Source organism: Pelodiscus sinensis, chromosome 8, assembly GCF_052426305.1.
Source record: "Pelodiscus sinensis isolate ZL-2025 chromosome 8, ASM5242630v1, whole genome shotgun sequence".
Lineage (NCBI taxonomy): Eukaryota > Metazoa > Chordata > Testudines > Trionychidae > Pelodiscus > Pelodiscus sinensis.
The window spans coordinates 41067707-41094888 of NC_143059.1; the positions used below are offsets into that span (position 1 = coordinate 41067707).

Genomic DNA, 27182 nt, shown 5'->3' on the forward strand with positions numbered 1-27182 from the left:
GATCCGGCCTCCCCCTCCCCACGTTAGTCTTTCGCCCCGCGAAGTGATGCAAGGGCAGCCCCGCTGTATAAAGCTCTCGAGCCCTGCCTCGCCTGCACCAGCGCTTGGCTGCAGACCGGCTGCCTGTGGGGACCCGCGCTGCTCTGGAAAAGACACGTTTCCACCCAGCTGGCCAAGCATCTCTTGTTCCGCGTGAGCTGAATCTGCTCGCTCAGGGGTGCGGCCGGAAATGCTGCAGCCCTTCTGCAGAGCCAGTGGGGACTGCACTGCCAATCTCTGCACTGGGGTGCCCTCTGGATGTCTGGGCACCCCATTTCTGGGTGCATGGGGAAGCACCCACTCTAGGTGCTGAGGGCACTCTACTGTGCAGGCATTGGGGACCCCACTGAGGGGACTGCTCTGGGGGACCCTCTGAGCATCTTGGGGACACCCGATATGTTTGGGAGACCTGCCTTGGACCCCTACCCCCTGCTGATAATGTGGTCTGTCTCTGTTTGCTATTGTGGTAGGAGTAAGATGGCTCAGGAGGGGCGATTCCTGGCATGGCTGCTGCTGGTGGCCCTGAGCCTGCTGGGCTGCGGATGCAGAGCGGAACGGGACTGCAGAGTGAGCAGCTTCAAAGTCAAGGAGAACTTCGACAAGGCTCGAGTAGGTGTCCACTCCCCTCTCCACCCTCCAGTGCTGGCTCTCCTTGGATCTTGCCAAACTCTGCCCCCAAGATCCAAAATGGACTATCAGAATAGAGACCCAATCCAGCATTCCTCCTGTGCCAAACACAGCCTCCAGTGCTGAGCACCAAATAGCCAGATCCAGCACATGGGTGCAAGCAGCTTGTGGCACAGAACCCCAAACTCTGAGGCTTAAACAGCAATAAGGTCTAAACAAAGAAATGGCAGCAGCTTCTCCTGTACCTTCAGTTGCTCTAGGCCCAGTGCAAAAATCCTGCATCATCTGTGTGCTGAGCAGTATTACTCTGATTATTTGTATTCTCATAGCAAGCTATAGATGCTGCTATCTGTGTTCCGTTTTTAGACATTAGAAGTGAGAGGATTGGGGCCAAAGGCTGGCTAGATCCAGCTGCTCAATCTGAGCCTCTATGGTGCTTGTACTCTTGGTTGCATTGTAGCTGAATTGTTTTTGTGTGGTGGGAGCAGCTGGGTTTATTCTGTAATTTGCTGGTATGATTTGGAAGCTTGGGGTTAAAGATTGGCAGAGTCCTGCACAGTTAGGTCGATCCAGCTTTTATGGTCCACACTTAGGCCTGCTGTGTGGTGCCCCCAGGCTCTACAAGAATCTTTCCTCTCCCTGCAGTATTCTGGCACCTGGTACGCCATGGCCAAGAAAGACCCCATGGGGCTGTTCCTGCAGGACAACGTGGTAGCCACGTTTACTGTAGATGAGAACGGACAAATGAGCGCTACCGCCAAGGGCAGAGTCCGGCTGTTCAAGTAGGTTGCCTGGCACCCTTTCTTCTCTCCCCTTTTGGCTTCCACAGAGTCCTGACATGCTCTGTTCCCCAAGGCTCCAGCCCTACTTTGTACCCAACTGTTCACCACTAACTGACCCCCAAATCCAGGCTGCCAGGTATGAGCTCAGTGTCTTTTTGTCTTGCCCTATTTGCAGTAACTGGGATGTCTGTGCTGATATGGTGGGCTCCTTCACTGACACTGAGGATCCTGCCAAGTTCAAGATGAAGTACTGGGGGGTAGCCTCTTTTCTCCAGAAGGGAAGTAAGTACTCATATGGAATGGGATGTTTTTACAGCAGGAGACTCAGGAGTGTGTGATAACACTTGTTCATTTTAGTGCAGCTACTTGAAGAAAAAGGGGATGTTTTTAGTCACATTAGCTAACACATGGTAACTGCTGCATGGTTATCCAAGAGTGGACAAGGCAGTTTCTAATTTTCACGTGTGTTAGCTGGTTAGTCTTTGCATGGAAAAGCTCATACATTTATTTTCCTTTCAAACCACACAGTATAGACTATGACCACCACATGGAAGGAACAGAAAGTAGAGATTATGAGCTCTTTTAAATTCAGATCTGCTTTTTATTTGAATAACGTTCTTGAAAAAGCCTAATGTCAGATTCCGTTGTCTACAAACTGGACGAGGAGGATTATTTTGGCTCTTACCCATTGTGGATACTTCATGAATGCAGGGACTGCCTCTTTTTTTTTTTTTTTTTTTTTTGACAAACTCTCAACATATTAATACTGATCCTCATTCTCACCTGTTGAGCTTAACCCATCTAGAGGAGTGGAAACTCCAGCACTCTTTACTTGAGGAATCTCCATGGGGGGAGGTGGGCTCCAAACACACAGTTCTCAAGGGATCTTCAGGAAGCCACTTGCTTCTGGCCTGCTGTCCACTTTCTTGCCAGCTCACTGCTAAGCCATATTTCCTTACTTGCTGGCTGCCCCACACTGCAGAGAAGGGAGTTCTGTATAATACATTGCTACAAACTCTGGTCTCCTGAAGAGGGAAAAGGAGGGAGAGGGAGAACCTGGTATAGCCCATATGGCCAGCACAACCTAGCCAAATTGTGTGGGTGAGGGTTATGAGGCCCAGAGAAGCATGGTGTGGGGATAGCAACCCTCCCTTTTTAAAACACCCTCCCCCTTTTCCAGGTTCATTTCTGTGGATGCAAGGAGCTTAGCAGGACATTAATTGAGTGATAAATAGCCGAGAACTGTCTGAAATTCTAACTGCAAATTGTGATTAGGATTTGTGATACATCTCTTTGCATATGCCCAGCAAATACAAATTTATAAGAAACCTAAGAGGCAATAGTATGATGTTTTTTCCACACAAACAGTGTAGAACATTTCTGTGGTAGGAAAACAGCTTTCAAGAAGGTAATGGGACTATGTGAGCTATGAGTAATTTGGTGCATGACCAGCAGGAAAATATTCATTTTCTCCAGTTTAACCATGTGGCTGACCATTTTAAATATTATGTTTTCAGTCCTTAAAAGATTATATGCACCATTGTACACAAGCAGGGCCAGCTCGAGCCATTCCTGTGCCCCGGGCAGTGGGCGCACGATGCATGTGCAGCTTTGCCCCCGGGCGCACAGCGCATGCGTGGTCCCGCCCCCGGCACGCTGCGCACCTTACAGCTGCAACTGGGCGCGCGGGGGCAGTTTGTTCAGTTTGTGCAACTTTCATGCTGTCACACTGCTTGTGAAAGGATTGGAATATCACTGAAATTTAAGCAAAAGAAGTCTGGTTGTGAGGGCAAACGTTTTCCATTATTTAAATTCAAATAGCACAAATGAAACAAATAGGCAGAACTATATGGGTGACTGTCAAAGATTTTATCTTGATAGCATAAAAACATTAAATATGAAAACTGTATTTCTTCTTTTTGGGAGAAGCAATGTCTGGAAATATTCAACCTGTTTTTTTGGAGGGTTAAAAATAAACATGAGCCAAGACCCTGGCTCCAATTGCTCTTGTATAATGGAAACTTTGCATCCAGGTTTCAGATCTGCTTTTCAGACTCATCTTTAGTTATAATATGTATTTTAAAAATAATGCAATCCATTATGTACTATAAAGGCAGGTTCCACAGCTATTGGCCCACATTATTGCTAAGAGTGCTGCACTGTGGAGGTGGTAGAGACAACACAATATCAGTTTTGATAGTACTTTGCTGGACAAGGGGGTCCCCCCTTTGAAGAGTAGACTCTCAAACAGTATGACACTTGTGACCAATCCTGATGGACACTTCCTAAGGTGGGTGGCAGGTTCTTTCCACGTTAACTGAATATGAAGTAGGAATGATTTTTAGAGGGACCACATTACCTCAAGATGATACTTTTCCCTGGGTGACAACTTCCCACCTGTTGGCCAAGAAGAGGCCATAGGTGAATCCATGTTACTCAGTCCAGTTGATTCCCGCTGGTTTATTTCCTCTAATCAACTAAATGCATCACCATAAAATTTAGGTTTGTTAACTTCTTGGGTCTGAGCCTGAGCGGTACCAGGAGCTTTCAACTTTCCAGTATTTCAGTAACAATTGTGGGTGCCCAGTGTCCATCAAGATTAGGGCCATTATGGACCATTTGCAATCATTACAGCTAAACTGTGGTGTTCTTCTGAGAGTGGATAAATACCGAATTATCTTTAGGTTAATCTCTCCTTCTATTTCTAACTTCCTTGCACCTTCTCTATGGTTTCTTCCAGATGATGATCACTGGGTGGTCGACACAGATTATGACACTTACGCCCTTCATTATTCCTGCCGCCTACTAAATGATGATGGCACATGTGCTGATAGTTACTCCTTTGTGTTCTCCCGGGACCCAAAGGGATTGCCACTAGAGGCACAGAGAATTGTCAGACAAAGACAGGTCGACCTCTGCTTGGACAGAAAATACAGACTTATTATACATAATGGTAAGAGTCTATTTTTTTTTCAGAAAAAATGTATTCGGGAGGTGAAATGACTGCCATGCTAGAAAGCTCTTTCTCTGATGGGCAGGGATAGTAGAAAGAACTGTACTTATTGGCTGTGATATGATCTTTTCTTATAGAAAACTCAGAATCTCAAATATACCATTGTTACTTTTCCTGTAATATTGTTTCTATGAGCCTGGGTTCATCGGTTAACATTCACAGCTACATGCAGACTCCCAGTACACGCAGGAAGCTGGCTTAAGCAGGCTCCCTATGTGCACCAGCTCCCAGGGAGCCACCAGAGGCAGCAGCGGGAGGGGGCAGGTAGGATGCATGGGGAGCCAGCTTAAAAACCATCTCCCCAGCCACACTGATTCCCAGGGAGCTGTCTGTCCCCTGGGTGTAACCGTGTAACCACTGACATTTTCAGCAGTTACAGTTACTTAATTACACGCATTTTAACATCCCTAGTGGAAACTGCTAAAGAGAGTTGTAAAACACCTAGATTAATATGACCTGAAAGGGACAAAATCATCAGAGCTTCCGTAAAGAAACGTTGTGTCTAGGTTATTAGAATTATTTGGATGTCAGCAAAATAGAAGGCAGAGGAGAACTGTAGATATAATTTATTTAGACTTTTAAAAAGCCTTTGACAGAGTCCCTCACAAGACAGAAAGTAAATAGTCATGGGCTACATCTGCACTATGAGCCAGGGTTGTGATTCCCAGATGACACAGATGTGTTAGTAGTTTGTCTGGAGGATGTGTTCTTATTCAAGCAGTAATTAATTCAGGGAAGGCCTATGGTCTGTGTTATACAGGAGATCAGACTAGATGGTCAGTGATCCCTTCTGGCTTTATAATTTATGAATCTATGAATCTACAATTTATAAATTTATGAATTAATCGGTGTTGTCTGGATCCTTCAGGACAAGGTCTTGGGTATGTGAGGGGGGGTATAGGAGGCTGGGGGGCAGGAGCCTGTTCTCTTCCTCCTCTTCTTCCATCTCCTGCCTGCCTTGGGCCTATTCTTCAGTGCGGTGTGCGTGGCTGCCCTGCAGGTCCCAAATCCCCAGCGCAATGTGTGTGGCTGCCTGGCAAGTCCCAGAGCCATAGCACGGGGCTGCCTGGTAGGTCCCGGAGCACCTGCAGCGGGATCAGCAGGAGTTGGGGAGCTGGCTGGAAGCTAGAAGGGGAGCCAGCAGTCCGGAAAATTCCATCATCAGGGACCAGTCAGGTCCAGGGGAGGTCCAAATCTGTATTAATTTGCCACAAAATATTTGCAATTGTCTTTAACACTATTTTTAAAAGCACAGTTAAATTGGAAATATACCCTCCAAACTAAAAATATCTCTCTATAAATCAATTTTTCCTGATGGGCAACAGAATGACGTCATCATGCTCTCTGGCCAGAGAATGGGGGGGTTGGTGAACGTAGCGAGCAGGGCACAGAGCCCCAGTAATTAACAGAACATTAAATACAAAAGTTAGGAACTTGTCTCCTGACAGTCCTCTTGTCCTCTAACATTTCTTACTGATTGTGGTTCAGGTTTGTTTGCTCTTACTTGCATTGAGTACTATCTTAGTACCTTGAGCTCAGTGGCCTGCCTGTGGATTAAGGTATTTCCTAATGTGGGTAAAGGTATCCCAGTTTTGTCCACTGTGAGTATTCCTAGTGGCAATAAAACCATCTCAAATATTTATATTGACCATGGAATTAGTTGCAGAGCAAGTTATTACTTCACTGTAACCAGGACATTTGCGATTAGGACTTGTATTAACATGTATTAAAAGCAAAACTCCACAAGCAAATACATGTGTGTGCAGTAGGATAGTCTGTTACTGATATTTTTGTGATCTTAAATGAAAAGTATGGTAAATCTTGCTGACGTAAATATATTTTGAAATGTTTCTCATGGGTAATCTGTGTGAACTCCTTCTTGGCCTTAGCATTACTGTCTGGAACAAATGAAACAGGTTTGATTAATTCCTGTCCTATGTGAAGGTGAAAATCCTTTGAAATTATGTGGTACAGAGCTAAAGAACAGAAACACCTTTCAAGTAATAGACTGATAAGTGTAAGACCATTTTTAAAGGAAATACATTTACACACACTGTAAATGTGGTATTTTTTATATTTCTAGTGCTGTTTTAGAAACATTAACTTTATTTTGTTTGTTTCAGGATTCTGCTCTTGAGGAGTTTTGAAACTATGGAAACAAATCATGTAACATCAATGCGGATGTAAAGTTTACAGAGTGACTATGTTAACCTTTAAAACAGCTTCTCAGACTTAAAATATATTTATCTGAGCTCTGTAGCTCACCCTGTCAATAAATCAATGAAACATTTAATAAATGTGAATAACAGGAAATGAATACTCTGTAAATATAGAGAGAAGATGTTTTATTGGCAAAACCATTATTTTACTGCAATGTTTAGAATAAGGAATACAGGTGGTAGTATTTAAGTATGGAATCTTTCATAGGTTTGTTATTTGGTTGTTTGTTTGTTTTTACTTTGTCCAATAATTTTGCAGGCAAATTTTTTAAAATCCCATATTATCTATTTAATTTTAAAAAGCCGTCTTGACTTAGTGCGTCATCTTTATTGGATTCACTGGAAAGCAAAATAGTATTTAAATACAAAAGGAAATTCATTGACCACATCAGAGAATATTTTTATTTTATTACACTTCATAGTGGACTGAAGATGTGTAAAAATACACAATTTGTAATTACCTTATTTTTACATGCTTAAGAAAAATAAACAATTCTATCTACTGTAACACTGAGTCCAACAAAAATGGTGCCAGACATTAACTAGTTATAAGGACCAAATTTTCAGATGTAGGACATACCAGCAAAAATGATCATATGCTCATTGAACCAGCAAAACTCACATTTGGTTGTTCAGGTTGGCATTTTATACATAAAGATGATTTTCACAAAAGCATGTTTAGGCAGCCAGTCACCTAATTTGTGCATGTAAACACCTTTTTTTAATGTTATGGACTTAGTGAGTACACATTTTTGAAGGTGCACTTTTTACACCCATTTAAAAAGGCAAATAGTGAAACTAGGGTAGATCCTCAGCTGCTGTAAATTGCCCAGGCTCCACTGTAATCAATGGACAACTTATACCAGCTGCCCTGGAGAGCCTAATTATTAGAAGTTACACTGTTTCACAAACCTGTGCTTCCACCAATGTCAGTGAAGTTACTCTTGATTACATCAGCGTGAGAAGAGAGGATTAAATTCTGCAGTCGTTAGTAAGGTAAAACTCCCAAGACAAGTGAACTTTGCCTAGGTTAGGAATGTAGAAGTTTAACTATACATTTATTATTTTTCTATATGCTTTCTTTAGCACATAATACTATAAAATGGGGAGCTGGTCAGTGTGGAAAAGTGTATGGTTTAGCAGCCAAAGCAACAGTTGAGTCATAGTTTGTAAATTATTTGGAAATTACGGATATGTTAGGTTGTCTCTGGTCATTTCTTCTTGCCGTGGTTTCCGTACTAGTCATTCTCCTTCCAGGAAGAGCTGTGCAACATGAAAAAACTTGCCGCCATTCATGTCTGAAATGGGTAACATTATACAAAACTGGATTGACAGCAGAGTTGGCAAAAGTGAATGCCATTATCCAGAAGAAAAATGATGGCAAAATATCTAAATCATGTTTGAAGTTCTGAACTAAAATTAAGAGAATAGTGATAGCAATTGGACTCCACATGATGAAGAAAGAGATCATCAGCAGAAACAAAGTTCGAAATAGTTTGTAATCTTGTCGGGAGACTCGAATCTGATGATTTGCTGAATAGGCTAAACTGACATTTAATCTTCTTCGTGATGCTTTTGTAATCTGCATTCAAAAACAAAACTTTTATTGTAACCGAGAATTCTTGCTAAGTCGCTTTTTTTTTAAGCTGCTGTAGTGAATCTTGGCAAATCACGTTTCTGCTCTGGAAGTAGCTATAAAACTGACTATTTATTGCCTCTCAATTAATACATTGCCAAAGTGCTCAGTTAATAGATTTTTTTTCCTAACTGCCAGCCCTGAAACTTTTCCTCAGTCTGGTAGTTATGCTGGGTTCTTTCTTCTTGTGTTTATCAATCATTTTGCATTTGAAAGTAATAAAGATTTTAAAGTCCAATTCAGTCCTCAATTATCCTTGAAATCCCATTGCTTTTAAATGATACTCTAGGTTATTTCATTGATGCAAACCCATTGATTTTTACACAGGTCTGATTGACTGTGACTGGAGAATAGCTAACAATCCTGTTGATGAACAAGAAACAGAATCCAGCTCACTCTTTTATAGACATTTTGGATCTGCAAGGTAAATAGGGGTATGTCTACACTATGGGACAAAGTTGAGTTAAGATACACAACTTCAGCTATGTTAAATGTGTAGCTGAAGTCAAAGTAGCTTAACTTGGCTTTTGGCACTGTCTACACTGCAGGAAGTCAAAGGAAGAACACTCTTCCTTCGACTTCCCTAACTTCTCATGAAAGCACAGTTACTGGCATTGATCAAGTACCCCTCTCACTTTGAATAAGCTGTCTTAACTTGACCACTAATTCAAATCCTTGTAGATAGACAGCGGAAGCTTCAATCTTCCTCTGTAGTGTAGACATACTAGGAATAAAGAGTAGTAACTATCTTAACTGAGTCGCTAAAATCAGCACATATGATTGGTACACGAAGTAGATCTCTTGAGTAAGCAGGCGCCATGTTTGCATAGTTATTTTCAGAACAGAGCAGCACTGAGATTCTGTTAGAAACAGCTATGGGCTCAATATTCAGAATATAAATCTGGATTTTGACACCTGAAAAAACTGTCTGGGTGTTTGAGCCCAGAATGTTGGTTCTGCCCATTCTTAGGGGGACCATTTGCAGAATTAAGATCTTAATTCAAATATCCCCACCCTCAAAGTCTGAGGGTGCATCTACCCTGCACCCTTAGCTCGAAATAAGATACACTATTTGAGCTATGCAAATTGTATAGCTTATTTTGAGTGTATTTTGAAATTGTTTATTTCAAAATTTGGCGCTGTCTACACAGTACCAAATTTTGAAATAGAATGCTATACCAAAACATCCCTTAATCCTCATGGAACAAGGATTACGAGGATGTTGGCATAGCAAGCCTGTTATTTTGAAAGTTACTTAAAAGCTTGTTTAAAAGACACGGAATAGCTATTCCGGGATACCAGTAGTAACCCGAAATAGCGCCGCTGTCTAGATGCACCCTGAGTGTGCTTGGATCCAGGTATTGGTTCAGACTTTTCTCTGTGTAGGGGATTTCAATGGTGTGGCACATTGGCTAAAGCAAAGATGTCTTTCAAATGCAGAATTATTTTTTTCCAAAATTTATGTTTGTGTCTCAGACCTTCCCAATGCATACTACTTCTATGAGGTGGTAGGGTTTTTTTTAACTTGAATGAGAATGTCTGTCTTTAAAATTCAGTGTAATGTCTCTGACATCTTGGTTTATTAGTCAACTAATCAGAATTACTTGGTCTACAACAATTCTGACACTTTGTTCATCCTGCAATCATGAAAATCTTTACTTTTTCTTAACAGCATCATAAGCAAAACTGCAGCACATTGGACCTGATCCAGATTGATTTTGATGAACAATTCAGTTGGTTTCAGTAAGAGGTAGACACCTAAGCATGTTTCATGAGCTGGGCTATGGGGTCTAATTTTCCAGGATGTTAAATATCCACAGAGCCCATTGCCTTCCATTGGAATTGTGAATGCTTAGTGCCTGTGGAAAATCAGACTCTAAATTTGCACTCTCAGGGAAGTCAGCACAGCAAAATTAAAATGTGGCTATTATTGAATGATTCTAATTGCAGATCCAATAAAACTGATCCCCACCTCCCAGTTTAGCAGACAAACATTTCAGCTAAATGCTCTCTCCTTAGGCCAGATCCTCAGCTGATGTAAATTAGCCCCAGTGAAATCAATCAGCAATGCTGATCTGGCCTCTATTTTTATTCCAGAATTTGCAGAGCTATAAGGGGGGGGGGGTAGGTCCCGGACCCGGCACAAGCCAGGACTAAGCCAGACTGCTGGCTAGCCTGCTAAAAAATGTACAGTACTGGCAAGGAGGAGGGGGCACAGGAAATGTGTGTAGTCTATAGTATTAAGCGAGAAGCTTTTGCTTATTGGTTAATCAACTTTACTATTACATCCCTACCTTGGACCCTGTTGCTGCCTCTCTGGGTTCCACAACCCAGCCTTTCAGCCACCTAGCTCTTGCTGCCTTCAGAGGCTCCCCACCTATCTCCTATGCCCCTTGCGTCTATCCACCCACCTCCCCTTTCTCTGATCCATCCCTCCTTCCCATCCATCCCCCCACAGCTTCCACTGTCTCCTCACAACCAATGTTTCCGCTAAGCTGTGCCACAGCACAGCTTCACAGGTGATTAATCAGCCCTGCACAGTCAGCCATCTCCGTGCACCACGCAGCTTAGATGGAACACTGCTCACAACCCTCTTCCCCTACTGCCTTCCTTCCACCCTTACCCTGATCTCCCTTTGCAGCCTCACACCCATGGGCGTCCAGTAGCCTAGGCGAGGGAAGGCACAGCCTTCCCAAACCGCCAGGCACGGCCCTTCCCAAACTCCACCCCAGAATGCCTGCTGTAGGCGTTCTGGGAGTGGAGTGTTGCTTCCCCCAGCACTCTCCTCCCTCCCTGTGCTCTGGGACTGGGGCAGCTGGAGTCACGTGCTCTCCTCTCTCCCTGGAGCTCTGGGCTGGGGAGACTAGGGGCATACGTGCGCATGCATTCACCCCCTTCTCATCCGTCCCCATGGTGGTATGGGACACCTCAGCAGAGGGGGTGGGACTGTAGGTGGGGGTAAGGGCTTGCCTCCATGCTCACACCCCAAACCTGCCATGCTTCTAGACACCAGTGGCCTCCAGCCTTGGCATCCTGGGCAGTCATCCACGTCACCCATCTGTAAGGCCAAACTTGAATCCCAGAATACTAGCGAGATAAGATGGGCAAACTGACCTGAAGAAGATCTCTTTGTAGCTCATAACCTTATCTCTCCCAACAGCAGAAGTTAGTCTAATAAAATATATTACGTCAGCCATCCTGTCTCTCTATTTATCAATCCTGGTTAGTGTATGTATCTATTTTAGTCATCTGAACTATATATAGTAACTGAAGATCTATTTTTCTGGAGTTTGTTAAGAATAGTAAGATTTTGCAAACACGCTAGCCTGGTTAGGAAGTTATTGCTGCAAATAGAAGGCTCAAATTCCTTTGGTGGGAGGATTTGCGACCAGTTTTAGACTTTGAGTTGGTGAAGGTATTACATGAGCCTTATGGTTTGGTACCTGCCTGACAGGAGAATTGGGAAGTGTTGACATTTGGATTGCTCTCTGATCTCCCATGTTGGCCAAGGCTGTTGAAGATAAGAGCAATCAACTGCAGGAACACTTGGAGATGTAGATGATACATTTCAGCCTGGACATAGCATGGAAACAACACTTGTCAAGCTGGCATTTGTTATCAGCCTGGACGAGAAGCCTGATGTCTATGATATCTGATCATTACATATTGCTTCATTACTTGAGGATATAATTGTTTTGAATTGGTACCAGCTGTGGTATTAGGAGCTGTGACAGTATGCTGTGGAATCCTTGTTATGCACAGACAGTTGCATTTGGACATAAACAGAACTCTTCAAAGCAACCCTACACTCTGTGTGATCAGCAAGACACCAGTAGTGCTTTGTATCATATTCACCATACAGTGATGCTATGGAGTAGTCTCATTTACTACATACATAATTCTTCTTAGTCATTGCTTCATTTACTATGTAATTTCAATTCAATTACAATCTCTGTTCAGTTTTGGCTGTCTTTTGGAGAGCTAGGTGAGAGACTGAGTTTGAATGCAACTTTATTGCAGATGCTGTCCAGCTATTCCACTTTCTTTAGGCTTTCGGGAGATATTGTACATCTCTGCACTTGTATAATAAAATCCCAAGATTGGATTGTGCAGTTTGATTTGTGGAAAGCCTAAAATTATGTTAACTAGATAAGAAAGGACATGTAAGAAAAGACATATGTCTCCATGCTTCCCAATCTCTACTGGGGTGGTGTTTCAATGGGCAAGTGTAATTTAGTGTCTAGACATAGCTCTTGCTCAGGGCTTGATGTTATAAGGTAATATGAATGCTGCTTGATCAGAACCATTTTTTAATGATTTATCAGATTTATCAGATGTGATATCAACCATTTACTTGAGCGAGAAACTGTAGCTCAGCCAACTGCTCTGAGCATCTATCTTTTGTGTCATCTAGTTACCCTATTACCATGCTCTACATAGTGAATTGCCAAAATAGATGGTCTGTTGCTAATGTAGAATGAAGCTGCTTGACCAAAATTAGGTATAGGCAAAGGGGATCTTGCATAACAGAATGTTAGGACCTGTTAGGGCAGGGATAGATAATAAAACAGAAACTATCACAGTGCCACTATATAAATCCACGGTACGCCCACACTTTGAATATTCTGTGCAGTTCTGGTCAGCCCATCTCAAAAAAGATATGTTAGAATTGGAAAAAGCTAAGGAGAAGGGCAGCAAAAATGATTAGGGATATGGTACAGATCCCATGCAAAGAGAAAATCAAATGACTGGGACTAGTAAGCTTAAAAGAATGATGACTATGGGGTGATATGATAGAGGTCTATAAAATCATAAATGGTCTGGAAAAAGGGGAAGTGTTATTAACCTCTTTACATAACAAAAGGACTAAGGGTCAGCCAATGAAATTAAGAGCAACAGTTTTAAAACTAAAATAAGGAAGTACTCCTTCACACAGTGCATAGTTAACCTGTGGAACTTGTTGCCAGAGAATGCTGTGAAAGCCAAAAGTATAACTAGTTTAAAAATGAATTAGCTAAGTTCATGGAGGACAGATCCATCAAAAGCCAGTAGCCAAGATGGTCAAGGATGGAACTCGATGCTCTGGTGTCCCGTAGCCTCTGACTGCCAGGAGCTGGGACTGGAGAATAGGGGATGGATCCCTTGATGTCCTGTCCTGTCGTCTTCATTCCTTCTCAAGAATCTGGCACCAGCCACTGACAGAGGCAGGATACTGGGCACAACAAACCATTTGTCTGAGCCAGTATGGCCATGATGTTCTTACCAGTGCTTAATTTGTAATGAAAGGGCTCAAGCAATTAGGTATTGGAGTTTAAGCAATTTTTTTTCTTACTTTCATAACTGACGCAGCAAGGACAGAGATGCCAGTGCTATGTACTACCAAGCCCAGAGGTGCTGAGGCTGAGCCCTGGCACAAATTAAGCACTGGTTCTTACCAGTGGATGCTGAGGTCAATTTTGATTTTAATGTTTAAGGCCCATCATGGACTAGGTCCCTGATACCTATCTGAGCCTCTGGCTTCCTGTTTCCTATGATGCTTTCTGAAGTGCTCTGTTCTAGCCAGGAGCTTGCAGAGACAGAAGAGGCACCATTCACGACTTTGTGAGCATAGGGCTATACCATTTTATTTGACCTGGAGCCCTTTAATGCAGGTTTTGAGACATTTTTATTTCAAAAGGCCTTTATCATAGAACATGAACTGTATTTGTAGATCTATTGTATTTGTTTAAAACATGGGTTACATCTACACTGGCATGATTTTCCGGAAATGCTTTTAACGGAAAAGTTTTCCGTTAAAAGCATTTTCGGAAAATCGCATCTAGATTGGCAGGACGCTTTTCCGCAAAAGCACTTTTTGCGGAAAAGCGTCCGTGGCCAATCTAGACACGCTTTTCCGCAAAATAGCCCCGATCGCAAAAATGGCGATCGGGGTTTTTTGCGGAAAAGAAATCTCTGCTGTCTACACTGGCCCGTTTGCGCAAAAGTCTTTCAGAAAAAGACTTTTGCCTGAATGGGAGCAGCATAGTTTTTCCGCAAAAGCACTGACAATCTTTCATGAGATCGTCAGTGCTTTTGCAGAAATTCAAGCGGCCAGTGTAGACAGCTGGCAATTTTTTCCACAAAAGCAGATGATTTTGCGGAAAAACTTGCCAGTCTAGACACAGCCATATTGTCTACCTGATGCTTTTAGGTAACCTGGATTTGTTTGATTAAAATGTTCCCAGGAAACTTCTGTGTATCAGTGAGGTACAAATAAGATCTATTGATATCAATAGTAATAAAAGGACAAGTAAGAGTCAGTTGATGTTACTTGCATTTTCCTTATCATTGATCTAAATCATTGCTGTACATACACTCCAGGTTGATGGATTCAGCACTGAAGAGATAATCAGCTCATGAACAGCAATGGAATGATTTATACAAGTTATTTCAAAGGCGAGGCTGCTATTTAAAATATTTCTTGGCTAGCACTGCTTGCCAATCAGTTCAGTTAATCATGGGTGGCATCATATTGAAAAGGTTATTTGCTTTCATGACATTTATATGGTGTGCCTTCACTAACAGTGAAGTTGCATTCACGTCAGCAGTTCTTGGACCCGTATGTCTGTTTTATTTCACAGAATGGATGGGAGCTTTCTTTGATAAGATAACGAGCCTTGTGGATAAGGGAGAGGCGGTGGATGTCATATACCTAGACTTTAGTAAGGCATTTGATACGGTCTCGCATGATATTCTTATTGATAAACTAGGCAAATATAACTTAGATAGGGCCACGATAAGGTGGGTGCATAATTGGCTGGATAACCGTAGTCAGAGAGTTGTTGTTAACGGTTCTAAATCCTGCTGGAAAGGGATAACAAGTGGAGTTCCTCAAGGGTCTGTTTTGGGACCCGTACTGTTTAATATCTTCATCAATGATGTAGATATTGGGATAGAGAGTACGCTTATTAAGTTTGCAGATGATACCAAACTGGGTGGGGTTGCGACTTCTTTGGAGGATAGGGACATAATTCAAAATGACCTTAGCAAGTTAGAGAAATGGTCAGAGGTAAACAGGATGAGGTTTAATAAAGAGAAATGCAAAGTGCTCCACTTAGGAAGGAACAATCAGTTCCATACATACAAGATGGGAAGCGACTGTCTAGGAAGGAGCATGGCGGAAAGGGATCTAGGGGTCATAGTGGACCACAAGTTGAATATGAGTCAACAGTGTGATGCTGTTGCAAAAAAAGCAAATATGATTCTAGGTTGTATCAACAGGTGTGTTGTAAGCAAAACTCGTGAAGTCATTCTGCCGCTCTACTCTGCACTAGTTAGGCCTCAGCTGGAGTACTGTGTCCAGTTCTGGGCGCCACATTTCAAGAAAGATGTGGAGAAATTGGAAAGGGTACAGAGAAGAGCGACAAGAATGATTAAAGGTCTAGAGAACATGAACTATGAAGCCAGGCTTCATGAACTGGGCTTGTTTAGTTTGGAAAAAAGAAGATTAAGGGGGGACATGATAGCGGTTTTCAAATATCTAAAAGGGTGTCACAAGGAGGAAGGAGAAAATTTGTTCCTCTTGGTTTCTGAGGACAGGACAAGGAGTAATGGGCTTAAAGTGCAGCAGGGGAGGTTTAGATTGGACATTAGGAAAAAATTCCTAACTGTCAGGGTGGTCAAATATTGGAATAAATTGCCAAGGGAGGTGGTGGAGTCTCCCTCTCTGGAGATATTTAAGAACAGGTTAGATAGACATCTGTCAGGGATGGTGTAGGTGGAGCTTGGTCCTGCCTTGAGGGCGGGGGGCTGGACTCGATGACCTCTTGAGGTCCCTTCCAGTCCTATTATTCTATGATTCTATGATTCTATGAAGACATTCTAGGACACTGAACCTACTTTTGGAGTCTTCTTGTCCTGATATAGGACACCAATAACTCCAAATGTGCACAACAGGACATACTTGTGTCTCACAGAGAGAAAAAAGAGGCCCCTATTTCTAGAATGAACCAAACATTTTAAGGTTCAAATTCCATGTAGACAACGTCTGTTCAAGGCTAGGGGAAGGGAAAGAGACTGGATGCCAATTCACTTGAAGCAGAAAGAGAGAGAGCACTGGAGTACTACTGTAGAAGCAAGATGAGATAAAAAGGGGAGTTGCAGAATCAAAGCAATTCAGAGAGGAAATGAGTGCATTGTCAGGAGGGGAAGAGAAAGGCAGGGTAGCAGTCCAGATTCAGAAGAGAAAGTATACGTTAAACAGGATACCCAAGATCTTAGAGGCTATTCCCTGTGAAATACATATAGATTAAACACTAATTTATTCATAATGTAAAAGCATAGGTTTAAGACACGTTTAAGAACTGCTCAAAAATCTCTGTGTTAATTTACAACCCAAAACATTTTTGGTGTATTCCTATCCATTATCCCACATTATTCCAGGCTACTCCTGGTAACAGCTCACATTCCAAAGCTGCTGACCATTCAAGTCACAGGTTAACTTGGCTTACCTTAAAACACCTCCCCAGTTTCATTAACACCAATAAAAAGGACCAGAAGGCTGAATTCTGCCAGTCTTATTGGAGACAAAAGCTCATGGTTTGCTCAGTTAAGCATTGCAGAATTTAGCAAAGCGTTTTAAAATTTTTAGACACTGCAAATATTTAATAAGCTAGTGACCTTATTCATATCAAATGAAATCTGTATAAAGTTTGTAAATGAGGACTGTATATAGCTAAAATGTGGAGTGAATGGGAAGATGAACCTCACACCCGCAAATAGGGGTCAAGCAATTTCCATTTCTATAATTCAGCCCTATTGTTGCTGGTGCTCCTCTCTGTTATTTCCTAACCTTCAAATAAACTTCTGAAGTGAAGAATAACTATGTTGAACAGAACCATGAACTACTATCCCAAGGCACTGAAAATAAGTGGTTTTCACCTTGAGACTACTAACCCTTATTCCTACTCAACTGCAATTTGTTTATTGTTTGAATATTATAAAAAAGATTTTCCTTGTTTTCCTCTCTCCATGCTGTAATCATATTACTTTGTTGTTTCTACTGTGAAAGAAAGCTGTTTTACATACTGTCTTCCCATTGTTTTGTGATCCTGAAGCCAGTATGAAAATAGAACTGGAGGGTTAGAAAAATCTCCCCTTTTATGGGCAAATTCCTTCTTCCTCGTGCACAGCTCCCGCTAGCAGCAAAGAGGGGTTCCAGGAGCATGATAATGATTGTGATTTGGGAAACTTTGGTTTGGGTCACTGAAATTCAGTTAAAGTGGGACCTGACTAGTGATGGTTACTGGTCCCAAGATACAATATTTGGTATTTAAATATGTTAAACATCACCAGTAACACTGTCCAGCCTCTCCATTATCTAATTATGAATAAATATTTTGGTTCCTTATCATCAGCTCTGACCAAAGAATGCTCATTTAATCCAATTTAGTGCTCCCTCAGTTGTGGTGCTGCTTTGTCATGGTACAATATGCTGGTGCAAGAGAGAGCTGTGGTGATGTACCTTGCACTGACCACAGAAAAGGGTGGTGCTGAAGGAGCATAAGACTGGCTTTGCTCATCCAGGGCTTAGTGGAGAATTTACAAAGCAGCCCTAAAGCACAGGAAAATCAGCCTTTTGCATTCATGTCATTCATTTCATTACAGAATCTCAAAACACACTAGAAGTGTGGAAAAGTATAGAACCTACTTTAATGTTGGAGGCGTATGGTAGAATGTGGTTAAAAGACTTGTCCAAAATCACACAGGGAGTTACCACACAGGTCTTGGCCACCTACAGATCCATGTTATGAACGTGGGGCAAAGTTCAGAACAAATGTACCTATGACTTTCTGAACTGCAGCCTGTGACACAGACACCAAGGGTTTGGTTTGCTTAATTTCCAAGTGCCCTTGAGAGATACAGAGTTCCCTCAGCTCCTGTTAGTTTCTGGGGGCAGTGAGAATCATAGAACTGGAAGAGACCGTCAGCGATCATCAAGTCCAGTCCCCTGCCCTCATGGCAGGACCAAGCACTATCTACATGAGGGGTGGGCAATCATTTTTGACCAGGGCTCACTTCAGAAATTTTTAAGTGGCTCCAGTCTGCCTGGAAGGGGTGGGGCCTCAGGCGGAAGACACAGGGCCAGGACATTTCCGTGCTTCCCTGCCCACAGACCTCTAAGCACCCATGCCCCTGGTTGTGGGAGGAGATTTTGCACACTCCCCCCTCCCATCCCCACATCAAGCAGTGCCTGGGGACGGGGGGAGCACACAAAGTCTGCCCCTGCCCTGCCAGGGGGCACTGTGCTTAGAGTCCCTTGCCAGCTGAGCAGCAGCTGGTGGTTGACTCTAAGTGCTGGGCCCCTTGCAGGGCAGGAGGAGACTTTGCACGCTTCCCCCACCCCCAGGCCAATCAGGGCTTGGGGGCAATGAGAGCATGCAAAGTCTCCTCCTACCCTGCCCCCATCCTGCAAGGAGCACACAGTGCTTAGAAGAACTGCGTGCTCCTTGCAGGGCAGGGGCAGGGCAGGACGAGACTTTGCGTGCTTCCCCCCACTGCCAAGCCCTGATTGGTCAGGGCAAGGGGGGAGCGTGAAGTCTCTCACTCCCCACCCTGTAGAGCATGGCACTTAGTCAACTGCTAGAATTAACTCTAAGTGCCACACGTGCCTCCATCCCTAGGCCCTGATTGGCCTGGCGTGGAGGAGCAGCAGGACCTCTGCAGGCCGGATCAGTCCATTTGGCCGGCTACATCAAGCCTGCGTAGGCCCTTTTGCCTACCCCTGGTCTAGGGAATCCCTGATAGATGTCTATCCAACCTACTCTTAAATAACTCCAGTGATGGAGATTCCATAATTTCCCTAGGCAACTTACTCCAACGTTTAACTACCCTGATAGGAAGTTTTTCCTAATGTCCAACCGAAACCTCTCTTGCTGCAATATAAGCCTATTGCTTCCTGTCCTATCATCAGAGGCCAAGGAGAACAATTTTTCTCCCTTTTCCTGGTAGCACCCTTTTAGATACCTTTTTAGAGGGTTCTGGGCTCGTCTAGACTACAGGGAAGATTCAAAAGAGGATATGCAAATTCCATAGGAATTTGCATAGCTTCTTTTGATCTCACTTTCAAAAGCGGAGCTTTCGAAAGTGGAAGTAGTTTAGACATGGCTTTTTTGGCAAACCCTCTCCCCTTTGTTGAAAAGCCACTTTTCCTCAAAAAATGAGGTTTATGCGGCTTTTTGACAAAGAGGGGCGTTCACTAAACTACTTTCACTTTCGAAAGCGGAGATCAGAAGAAGAGATGCAAATTCCAGTGGAGTTTGCATATCCTCTTTCGAATCTTCCCCATAGTCTAGACATAGCCTCTTAGGAGGCTTCAGTGTCTTGATCCATTATTCAGGGGAAGAATCACTCTCATGTGGAAAGTCAAAACCAAAGACCCTCTCTCATGCTGGCAAGTGGTGGAACTGCTGGTGAAGGAGAATGCCTTGAAATGAGTGCCCAGCCATTTATGCTCTATTACTCCCTTGTCCTTAATCTGCCTCTTTCCCCCTCAGCCAGCAGGACTGTATCTGTTGTACGTCTGTATATGCAACTACTGTCATGGACTGGAGTAATTGTCCTGCATGGCCTTCACTTGTTGGGGAGACAGGTTCCTGCTTCATGGAGTAAGAGCTGGGAACTCCAATGGCGATGATGATGATGATATTTCTTATCAGTTTGGCTTGTTGATGGGTTGGGGTGGATTGCTTCGTGAGGTTTGGGTGCATTCAGGAGGGCCTAGTCAATTAAAACTGCACTCTGGCAGGGAAGGATGCTTGCCGCTGCCAAATGGTGTTCTCTCTTCTGTCCACTGCCAGTACTTGCCTCCTTTTAAAAAAATATGTCACTTGGCATGCTATCACATTCTAACTGATGTGACACAACTTGTCATACTCCATGATCTATTGCACAGAACCCAGATGTGACCTCCATCTGGCAACAGAGCTGAAAGTGGGGTACTTAAGGATCCTAAACTGAAACAGCTCAAAAGCAATGCATTAGCAACACCTACTCCAACCAAGACAGCATGTAGGTTTGCCTTATGTCAACCTAAGAGCCACAGGTATTAAATTAGCTTTGTTCTAGTGCTCCAAGCACTAATGAATGGGAAGGACCAGCATGGCCAGTGTCTCTGCTCACTGGGAGAGTGGCTCGAGAAGGAGAATGAGTTGGGAATCTGCAATGGGTGAGATCTGCCCTGGCAAAGAACTTTGTCTGCTGTAGAATAGCATGTTGGCCTGTAACCTAGACAGTCCATCCAGGACTGGGGTTAATTTGTGCACTCCTCTCTTCTGGCTGAAGTCTAGAAAAAAACATGATTTTATATCTTTGGATCCTTGTAACAGGGTGTGCACTGATCTTTACAGGGAGACTATGGGTCCAGCATGACCAGGACCAAATTAAGAACTGAACAATGGAATTCTGTCACATGTCCTCCCCTGACAGACCCTGGAAATTATAGGCTGTTGCTTCAAGGGAAGCTGGGAAGGAGTGCCAAATTTAAGGAGAAACCTTTCTTCAGAAGAAAGAGAGTTCAAGGACTAGGACAAGCCTGGAGCAGGGTCACAGTATCAAGGAAATTGAGAAACTGCCCAGGAGTGGCCGTGATGAAAAGAGCCTTTGATATGAGGAAACTCACAGACTGGTAAGAGAAGAAGGAATTCTGAGGAGGAAGTAAGAGTGGGGGCTGCCCCGGAGAAGGGTGAAGTTTTTGACATGCATTGGGAGGATTGTGAAGCAGGGCAGGGTGTTGTGAAGCAGAACAGGGTATGCCCCATGCTTTCCAAGGATATCATAGCAGCTATGCTGTCTTTGCACTCTGGAAGATATACACAAGGGTGCCCCCAACAGGGTCTGTGGCTGAAGACCACAATCTGGTTTTAATTGCCCAATTCTACAACGTGCTGGTCTAGTTGAGTACCATGAAGGATTAGGGCCCTAAAGTCACAGAGTAAGTTAGTACCAGAATACAGATTAAATCTCCACAGTTTTGGGCTTCCAGGCCCATGTTTAAACCATTAGATAACGCCTCCCTTTCAGAGAGAAAAAGTAGAATAAAATGTTGTTTTTCCTGTCCCTCCTTTTTTGGGGGGGAGGGGAGTATGTAGGGAGGAAATATGGCTTTTGCTTTGCTGACACATATTAAACATCCTGGAGGTTGGGAGAGAATAACAACTATGGCTTCTGTTTTAAGGGGGCTTATTAATTTAATTTTGGGGGCTTAGCAATTTTTTAGTTTTATGTAGATTTCCAAAAATCAAGAGTTTTGGGAGCTTTCTCTTTGTATACACAATAAAGAGTACTTGCTTTGTAATCCTATAATGTAATACTCTTTGAAATAGCACTATACTAAACCTCACTAGACAGTGAACTTCCAGCGTGCTTGAGAAATCACACTCCACAATCAACCATTTGTGGTGTTTATTAGATAACACACAGATTTCAATTTTTTGTATTGCAGATGTTGGTATATATTGGTTAAAACTTAAAATTAGAAGCCCTAATTATGATACATAATTAAAGCAGGACAAAAGTAGATTCAAGGGAGTGGGGGGAAAAAGAGTTTTAAGGACTGTATGTCTCAGGGTTGTTCTCCCTTGGGCCTGGTCTACACTAGACTGGGCAGGTTGGCTTAAGGTATGCCATCCAGCTATGCATAATGCATAGCTGGATTCGGTTTACCATAAGCTGAGCCACTGCAGCGCCTACACTATGGGAAGCCAACAGGAGCATATGGTCCTGTCAGCTTCCCTTATTCCTCGCAGATCGAGGAGTACTGGATGCCTGCAGATTTGCCCTCAGCATTCGATTTGGGGGTGTACATTAGACCCACTAAATCGAACAGTAGAAGATCAACCTCTGGAGGGTCAATCTTCTTCATAGTATAGACATGTCCTACATCTCACATTAAATCCATTTGGCATTTTGGGGTACAATGCAAGATCTGATCAACAGTGCTTTTTTTTTTTTAGATGTTTGTTAGAATCTCTAGAAAGTTTTTAAAGGCCCTTAATTATGATCCATATATGATCATATATTGTGTACATGAACTAAGACTAATATCGTATTTTGGGTTTCTGATAACATATTGTTCAAGCTTTTACTATTGTTTATAATGGCAATAAAACTCTTAGTTGAAACTTATGTATAGTTGGAAGTACCTTATTCCTTATATTATGTACTCTTCTATATTTGAGCAAATACAATCTATACTGTTTAGCATCACTATATTACTAGTCAGCCAGATGTCATACTTTTAGTTGGTATTTGAATTACTGCTTGGTTCTAATGGTTTAGTAATAAAACTATAAGAAAAAATACCTGTAAAATTTTTGTATAACTGATCACAATGGCTAATCCTGGTATTACAAAGACCACAAAGGTGAATGTTACGTCCCAAGAGATTTCTCCTGCAATGCTGGGCCAAACCAAGGTGCAAATTTGAACTTCCTGTTTATAAATAACAAAAGAAAACAATTAAAATTATGTTTTAGATATTAACTTTCAGTATACAGTTCTCTGCAAACCATACATCAATGTTTAATTTCATCTGACTTGGTGCTCATTACTGTAAAACTAGCTGCTACATAAACAGGATCTATGGAAATTGTTACTAATGAAAACAAAAGTTGATTCAGTGTGGAATGTTTTTTAAAACATGACAACAGGTGTGGCTTACAAGATTTGGTATGCAAAAATGGAATTGTTTCAATAATTAAATAGCATGGCAAAAGCTAAGGACAATTTTAAATGTAAATTCTTAACTTCTAAATAAACAAAATGAAAAAAACAATTAAAAACCTGGAAGTACTGATTAAATCATTTTTATTGTATTTTCAATGTAATCATATTGTTTTGTTTTTGAATGCATTTGGGATTATTGCATACTGAAAAGAAAAAAGTTACTGCATGTTCCAGGAAAAGCTCTACATGAATTAATGCGAGGCACTACTCTATATGCACAGGCAGCAGAATCTCCATCACAGGAAATATTTAAGAACTGGTTAAATAGATCCTTACAGGGATGATCTAGATGGTACTTAGTTCTGTTGTGAGGGCAGGGGACTGGACTTGATGACATTTCAAGATCTCTCCCAGTTCTCGTATTCTATGAGTCTCTGATTATTCAGAAAAGAGAAGTACAGGCAGTCCCCGGGTTATATGGATCCGACTTACATCGGATCCCTACTTACAAACGGGGTGAGGCAACCCCGCACTAGCTGCTTCCCCCCAGCAGACCAGGGAGACGCGAAGCTAGCGCCCCCCCCCCAGCAGACTAGGGAGACACGGAGCGGCTTTTCTCAGCAGACACCTCAGCTTGAGAATAAAGGACTGAGGGAAGTGAGGTGTGGGAGAATAAAACTGAGCTCTGGAGATATGTTTGGCTAGAGTTTCCCCTACAATATGTACCAGTTCCGACTTACATACAAATTCAACTTAAGAACAAACCTACAGTCCCTATCTTGTATGTAACCCGGGGACTGCCTGTATCGGGAATAGGGGCTTTTCTAGCTTTAATCTTGAACACAAACAGCCATATTTATACAAGTAATAAGACATGGCACAATGACAAAAGCAAGGCAGAACAAAGTAACTGGTGATAAATTCTTTTATGTGGGCAAAAAATGAGCATGAATTTGAGACTGGTCTACTGAAGACCTCAGTTCTGGTCTGACTGTACTGAAATAAATGGGATTTTTACTATTCATTGACTTTAGCGGATCAGGATCAAGTCCTTCATTAAAAGAAGTTCATTCCTATTCTGGGGATATGTCAACACTGCAGAGTTTCTCTGGAAAATGGCCATTTTCCAGAAAAACAACATTTACGTCCACACTGCAATTACGTTCTTTTGACAGAAAGTCAAAAGAATGTAGGGGTTTTCCCAACAACCTTAAACCTCTTTCTGTGAGGAAGAAACCTTCTTCCAAAAGAGCTCTTTCAGAAAAAGGCGTGTGTGGATGGGGAAGAGGGGTTTTTTTCAAAAGAAGAAGCCTCCAGGAAAAAGCACAGGTGCCCTGGTGGCCATTCCATCCACAGCAATCAGAATTTAGATGTGAGATTAAGCGCATTGCTTTTTCATTCTGCTTTTGCTCTGTAGACACTCTGGCTATGTCTAGACTGCAGGCTTCTTTCGAAAGAGGCTCTTTCGAAAGCATCTTTCGAAAGAGCCTCTTTCGAAAGATCGCGTCTAGACTGCAGGCGGATCTTTCGAAAGAAAAATCCGCTTTTTCGAAAGAGAGCACCCAGCAAGTCTGGATGCTCTCTTTCGAAGACGGCCTCTTTACATTGAAGAACGCCTTCTTTCGAAAGAGGAACTTTCGAAAGAAGGCGTTCTTCCTCGTAAATTGAGGTTTACCGCCATCGAAAGAAAAGCTGCGTTCTTTCGAAATAATTTCGAAAGAACGCAGCTTGAGTCTGGACGCAGGGGAAGTTTTTTCGGGAAAAGGCTACTTTTCCCGAAAAACCCCCTGAGTCTGGACACGGCCTCTCTTGCAGAAAAGCTTTTTCCGAAAGAAGCCTGCAGTCTAGATGTAGCCTGAATCAAATGGCTAAAGGCAACTTAAATACCAGGGTTAAGCTGAACAATAATACCCATAGGTGGGGGCACTAAGGGTGCCCATAGGTGGGGGCATTCGGGGTGCAGGCTTGAAGTGGTTTCCATTATACACACGGTTTACAGTTCCGGTCAGTGGCGCTCAGCCCCAGCTGGGCCAAGAACAAAAGAGGGGGAGGCAAGAAGGCACTGCCAACCTTTGAAGGCTTTGTTAAAAAATGACCCCCGTATAACGCTTAACCTTTTCCCGCCTGCGGAGCTAGTCATCACTCTCCGCGTGGTAACCCCAGGGCTGTGCCCAGCAGCACCCGATGGAACCCAGCCCAGCCCTTCTTGGCAATCGCCAGCCGGCCCCGAAGCGTGGACCAGGACCCAGGAGTCGCTCGGCGAGGCAGGCTACGGGGGCTCGCTTCGCGCCGCGGTTGAGAACGTGGACGGAGGCTCAGCCCAGCCAGAGCGAACAGCTGCTGCTATTGGCTGAGGGCTTTTCCCGCGCTAGAGACTTCCAGCCCAGCCTCCCCTTTCCAGGGGTCCTGGGTGGCTGGGAAGCCGCCGAGCGGGTCAGCTCGTTGTACACGGCGCGGGGCTGACCCGCTGCCTCCATGCCCAGGCAGGGCAGAGCTCGCCCCGCCGCGCCTTACCTCACCGCGCACCAGCAGCGGCTCCACGCTGAAGAAGAGGCAGAGCGGGAGGGTGGCGAGGGCGGAGAGGCCCCAGATGAGCAGCAGGATCCCGGCCAGCAGCCTGCAGCTGCAGCGGGCCGTGTGCCGCAGCCGCACGATGCAGAACAGGCGCTCCAGGCTGACGGCCGCCAGGGAGAGAATGGTGACGCTGCCGCTGAGGCTCATCACGTAGAAGAGCATGTGGCAGACGAAGTCCCCCAGTACCCAGGACTCGGTCCAGCGCACCACGAGGACCACGGGGATGGCGCTGATGAAGAGCAGGTCAGCGCAGAAGAGGTTGAGCACCAGGCAGTTGGCGGTGCGCAGCCTCTTCTTCCTGGCCAGCAACGAGATGGCGCAGGCATTGCCCAGCAGGGACACCAGGAAGATGAAGGCGAGCACGGCGGACTCCAGGGCGCTCAGGGCCACCTTGTTCTGGCCCTTGAAGTCCGAGAAGAAGGGGAACCGGGTGCAGTTCCCTTGGGGAGTGACGCAGGCGCCTGGCATCTGGCTGGCACCCAGGGCATCAGACAGCAGAGCAAGGGAAAGTGCGGCTGCTGCCCCCAAGACAGAAGCGCGGGTGCCAACCCCCGGGCTTGGAGCTCCGGCGTGTGGGTGCCATGGGGGTTGTTGGCACAGGGACGGGGCAGGCAGCCGCATCTCCTCCTCTTCCTCTTACATCCGCGGCGAGCCAGGTGCGGTGTCCGCACGGTGGTTTACAGCACCTGGCCCGCCGGGGAACAAGGAAGTAACAGGCGAGGAGGGTAAATAGAGAGCGCGCCCCGCGGGACAAAGGCGAGGGCGTTGCGCTTTACAATCGGGTGACAAGCCCGCCAGCGAGCCCGCCTGTCCCGGACGCGCTGGGCACTGGGGCATTTCCCGAGAGACGAGCCGGGCACTCCAGGCTCCTCGAGTCAGCTCCTGGTGGGCGAGCCCATTTCCCCGGCGCTGGGCTGCCGGAGGTCACGGGGTGAGGCCAGCCGGGGCCCTGGACGCGCCTCTGCACGCCTGAGACCCCTGGAGAAGTCGGTGGAAACCCCTCCCTCGTACCAGCCCGGAGATTGGGCGTGCCCTCGCCGACAGGTCTCGGGGCAGCCCTCTGCAAAGGAAAGAGTGGACAGTGACAGCCCCTCCTATCCCGTGGTGACCCCAGTTGAAGTACAGGGATCCTGGCAGCTTTGCCCCACAGATCGAATCAGTAATGCCCAGCCCAGCTCCTGCCTCGGGTAACCCCAGCAGCGGCAGCGCAAATGAGCCGCTCAGAAATTCCCCACCAGTGATCCCGCTGGGCTCTGCTGTTCAACACAAAAGAAGCTAGAGAAGAGCTCAGACTGTGACTCAGGCTTTCCCTTTGGTTTGAGGAACTGACCTGACACTATTCTGTAAGAACTGCTGTCCGTAGCTCCATGTAACCGGACCTATTTTAAGATCAAATGGAAAATGTTGTCATTGCTCCCTATCTTTCCTTTTAAAGTCACATTTTGTCTCCCTTCCTGGCTGTGGGTTACTTAGCTAACTCCTTGTTGCTGCCCTAGAGGTGAAGAAATCACACCGCACAGATGTTTAGTAGCAGAGCCCAGTTCTGAGTGACATGCTGAACAAACACAATTCCTCCTTATGCTAGTGAG

The 27182-nt window shown here is 44.2% G+C and overlaps 2 protein-coding genes across 3 annotated transcripts; one reads left to right on the forward strand and one right to left on the reverse strand.

Annotated features, from left to right (window-relative positions):
- The first annotated feature begins 33 nt into the window (after nucleotides 1-33).
- Nucleotides 34-6778, forward strand: RBP4 (retinol binding protein 4). Of its 2 annotated transcripts, none has more exons than XM_006113188.5 (6): nucleotides 34-192; nucleotides 510-648; nucleotides 1312-1448; nucleotides 1624-1730; nucleotides 4189-4401; nucleotides 6585-6778. In XM_006113188.5, the coding sequence occupies exons 1-6, from the start codon at nucleotides 47-49 to the stop codon at nucleotides 6596-6598; spliced, it is 756 nt and encodes a 251-aa protein (XP_006113250.4). In that variant the 5' UTR covers nucleotides 34-46; the 3' UTR covers nucleotides 6599-6778. The 2 variants fall into 2 exon arrangements, with proteins under 2 accessions (XP_006113250.4, XP_006113252.2); XM_006113190.5 differs by having other exon boundaries at nucleotides 62-217.
- Nucleotides 6779-7312: 534 nt separating this feature from the next.
- FFAR4 (free fatty acid receptor 4) lies at nucleotides 7313-26076 on the reverse strand. The gene is made up of 3 exons (XM_006113191.5): nucleotides 25534-26076; nucleotides 22657-22785; nucleotides 7313-8262 (listed from the first exon to the last, which is right to left on the reverse strand). Exons 1-3 carry the CDS (start codon nucleotides 26059-26061, stop codon nucleotides 7855-7857), a joined length of 1065 nt encoding a protein of 354 aa, XP_006113253.3. The 5' UTR covers nucleotides 26062-26076; the 3' UTR covers nucleotides 7313-7854.
- Between the last annotated feature and the right edge of the window lie 1106 nt (nucleotides 26077-27182).

Bases quoted from the DNA above. Each gene is read 5' to 3' on its own strand.
- RBP4 (XM_006113188.5), top strand. From the start codon at position 47: ATGCAAGGGCAGCCCCGCTGTATAAAGCTCTCGAGCCCTGCCTCGCCT. The intron at 193-509 runs GTGAGCTGAATC...CTATTGTGGTAG, and splicing joins CCAAGCATCTCTTGTTCCGC to GAGTAAGATGGCTCAGGAGG. The intron at 1,449-1,623 runs GTAGGTTGCCTG...CCCTATTTGCAG, and splicing joins GGCAGAGTCCGGCTGTTCAA to TAACTGGGATGTCTGTGCTG.
- FFAR4 (XM_006113191.5), bottom strand. From the start codon at position 26,061: ATGCCAGGCGCCTGCGTCACTCCCCAAGGGAACTGCACCCGGTTCCCC. The intron at 22,786-25,533 runs GTAAGGCGCGGC...ATTTATAAACAG, and splicing joins CGCTGCTGGTGCGCGGTGAG to GAAGTTCAAATTTGCACCTT. The intron at 8,263-22,656 runs GTATTTTTTCTT...TTTTGAATGCAG, and splicing joins GTTATACAAAAATTTTACAG to ATTACAAAAGCATCACGAAG.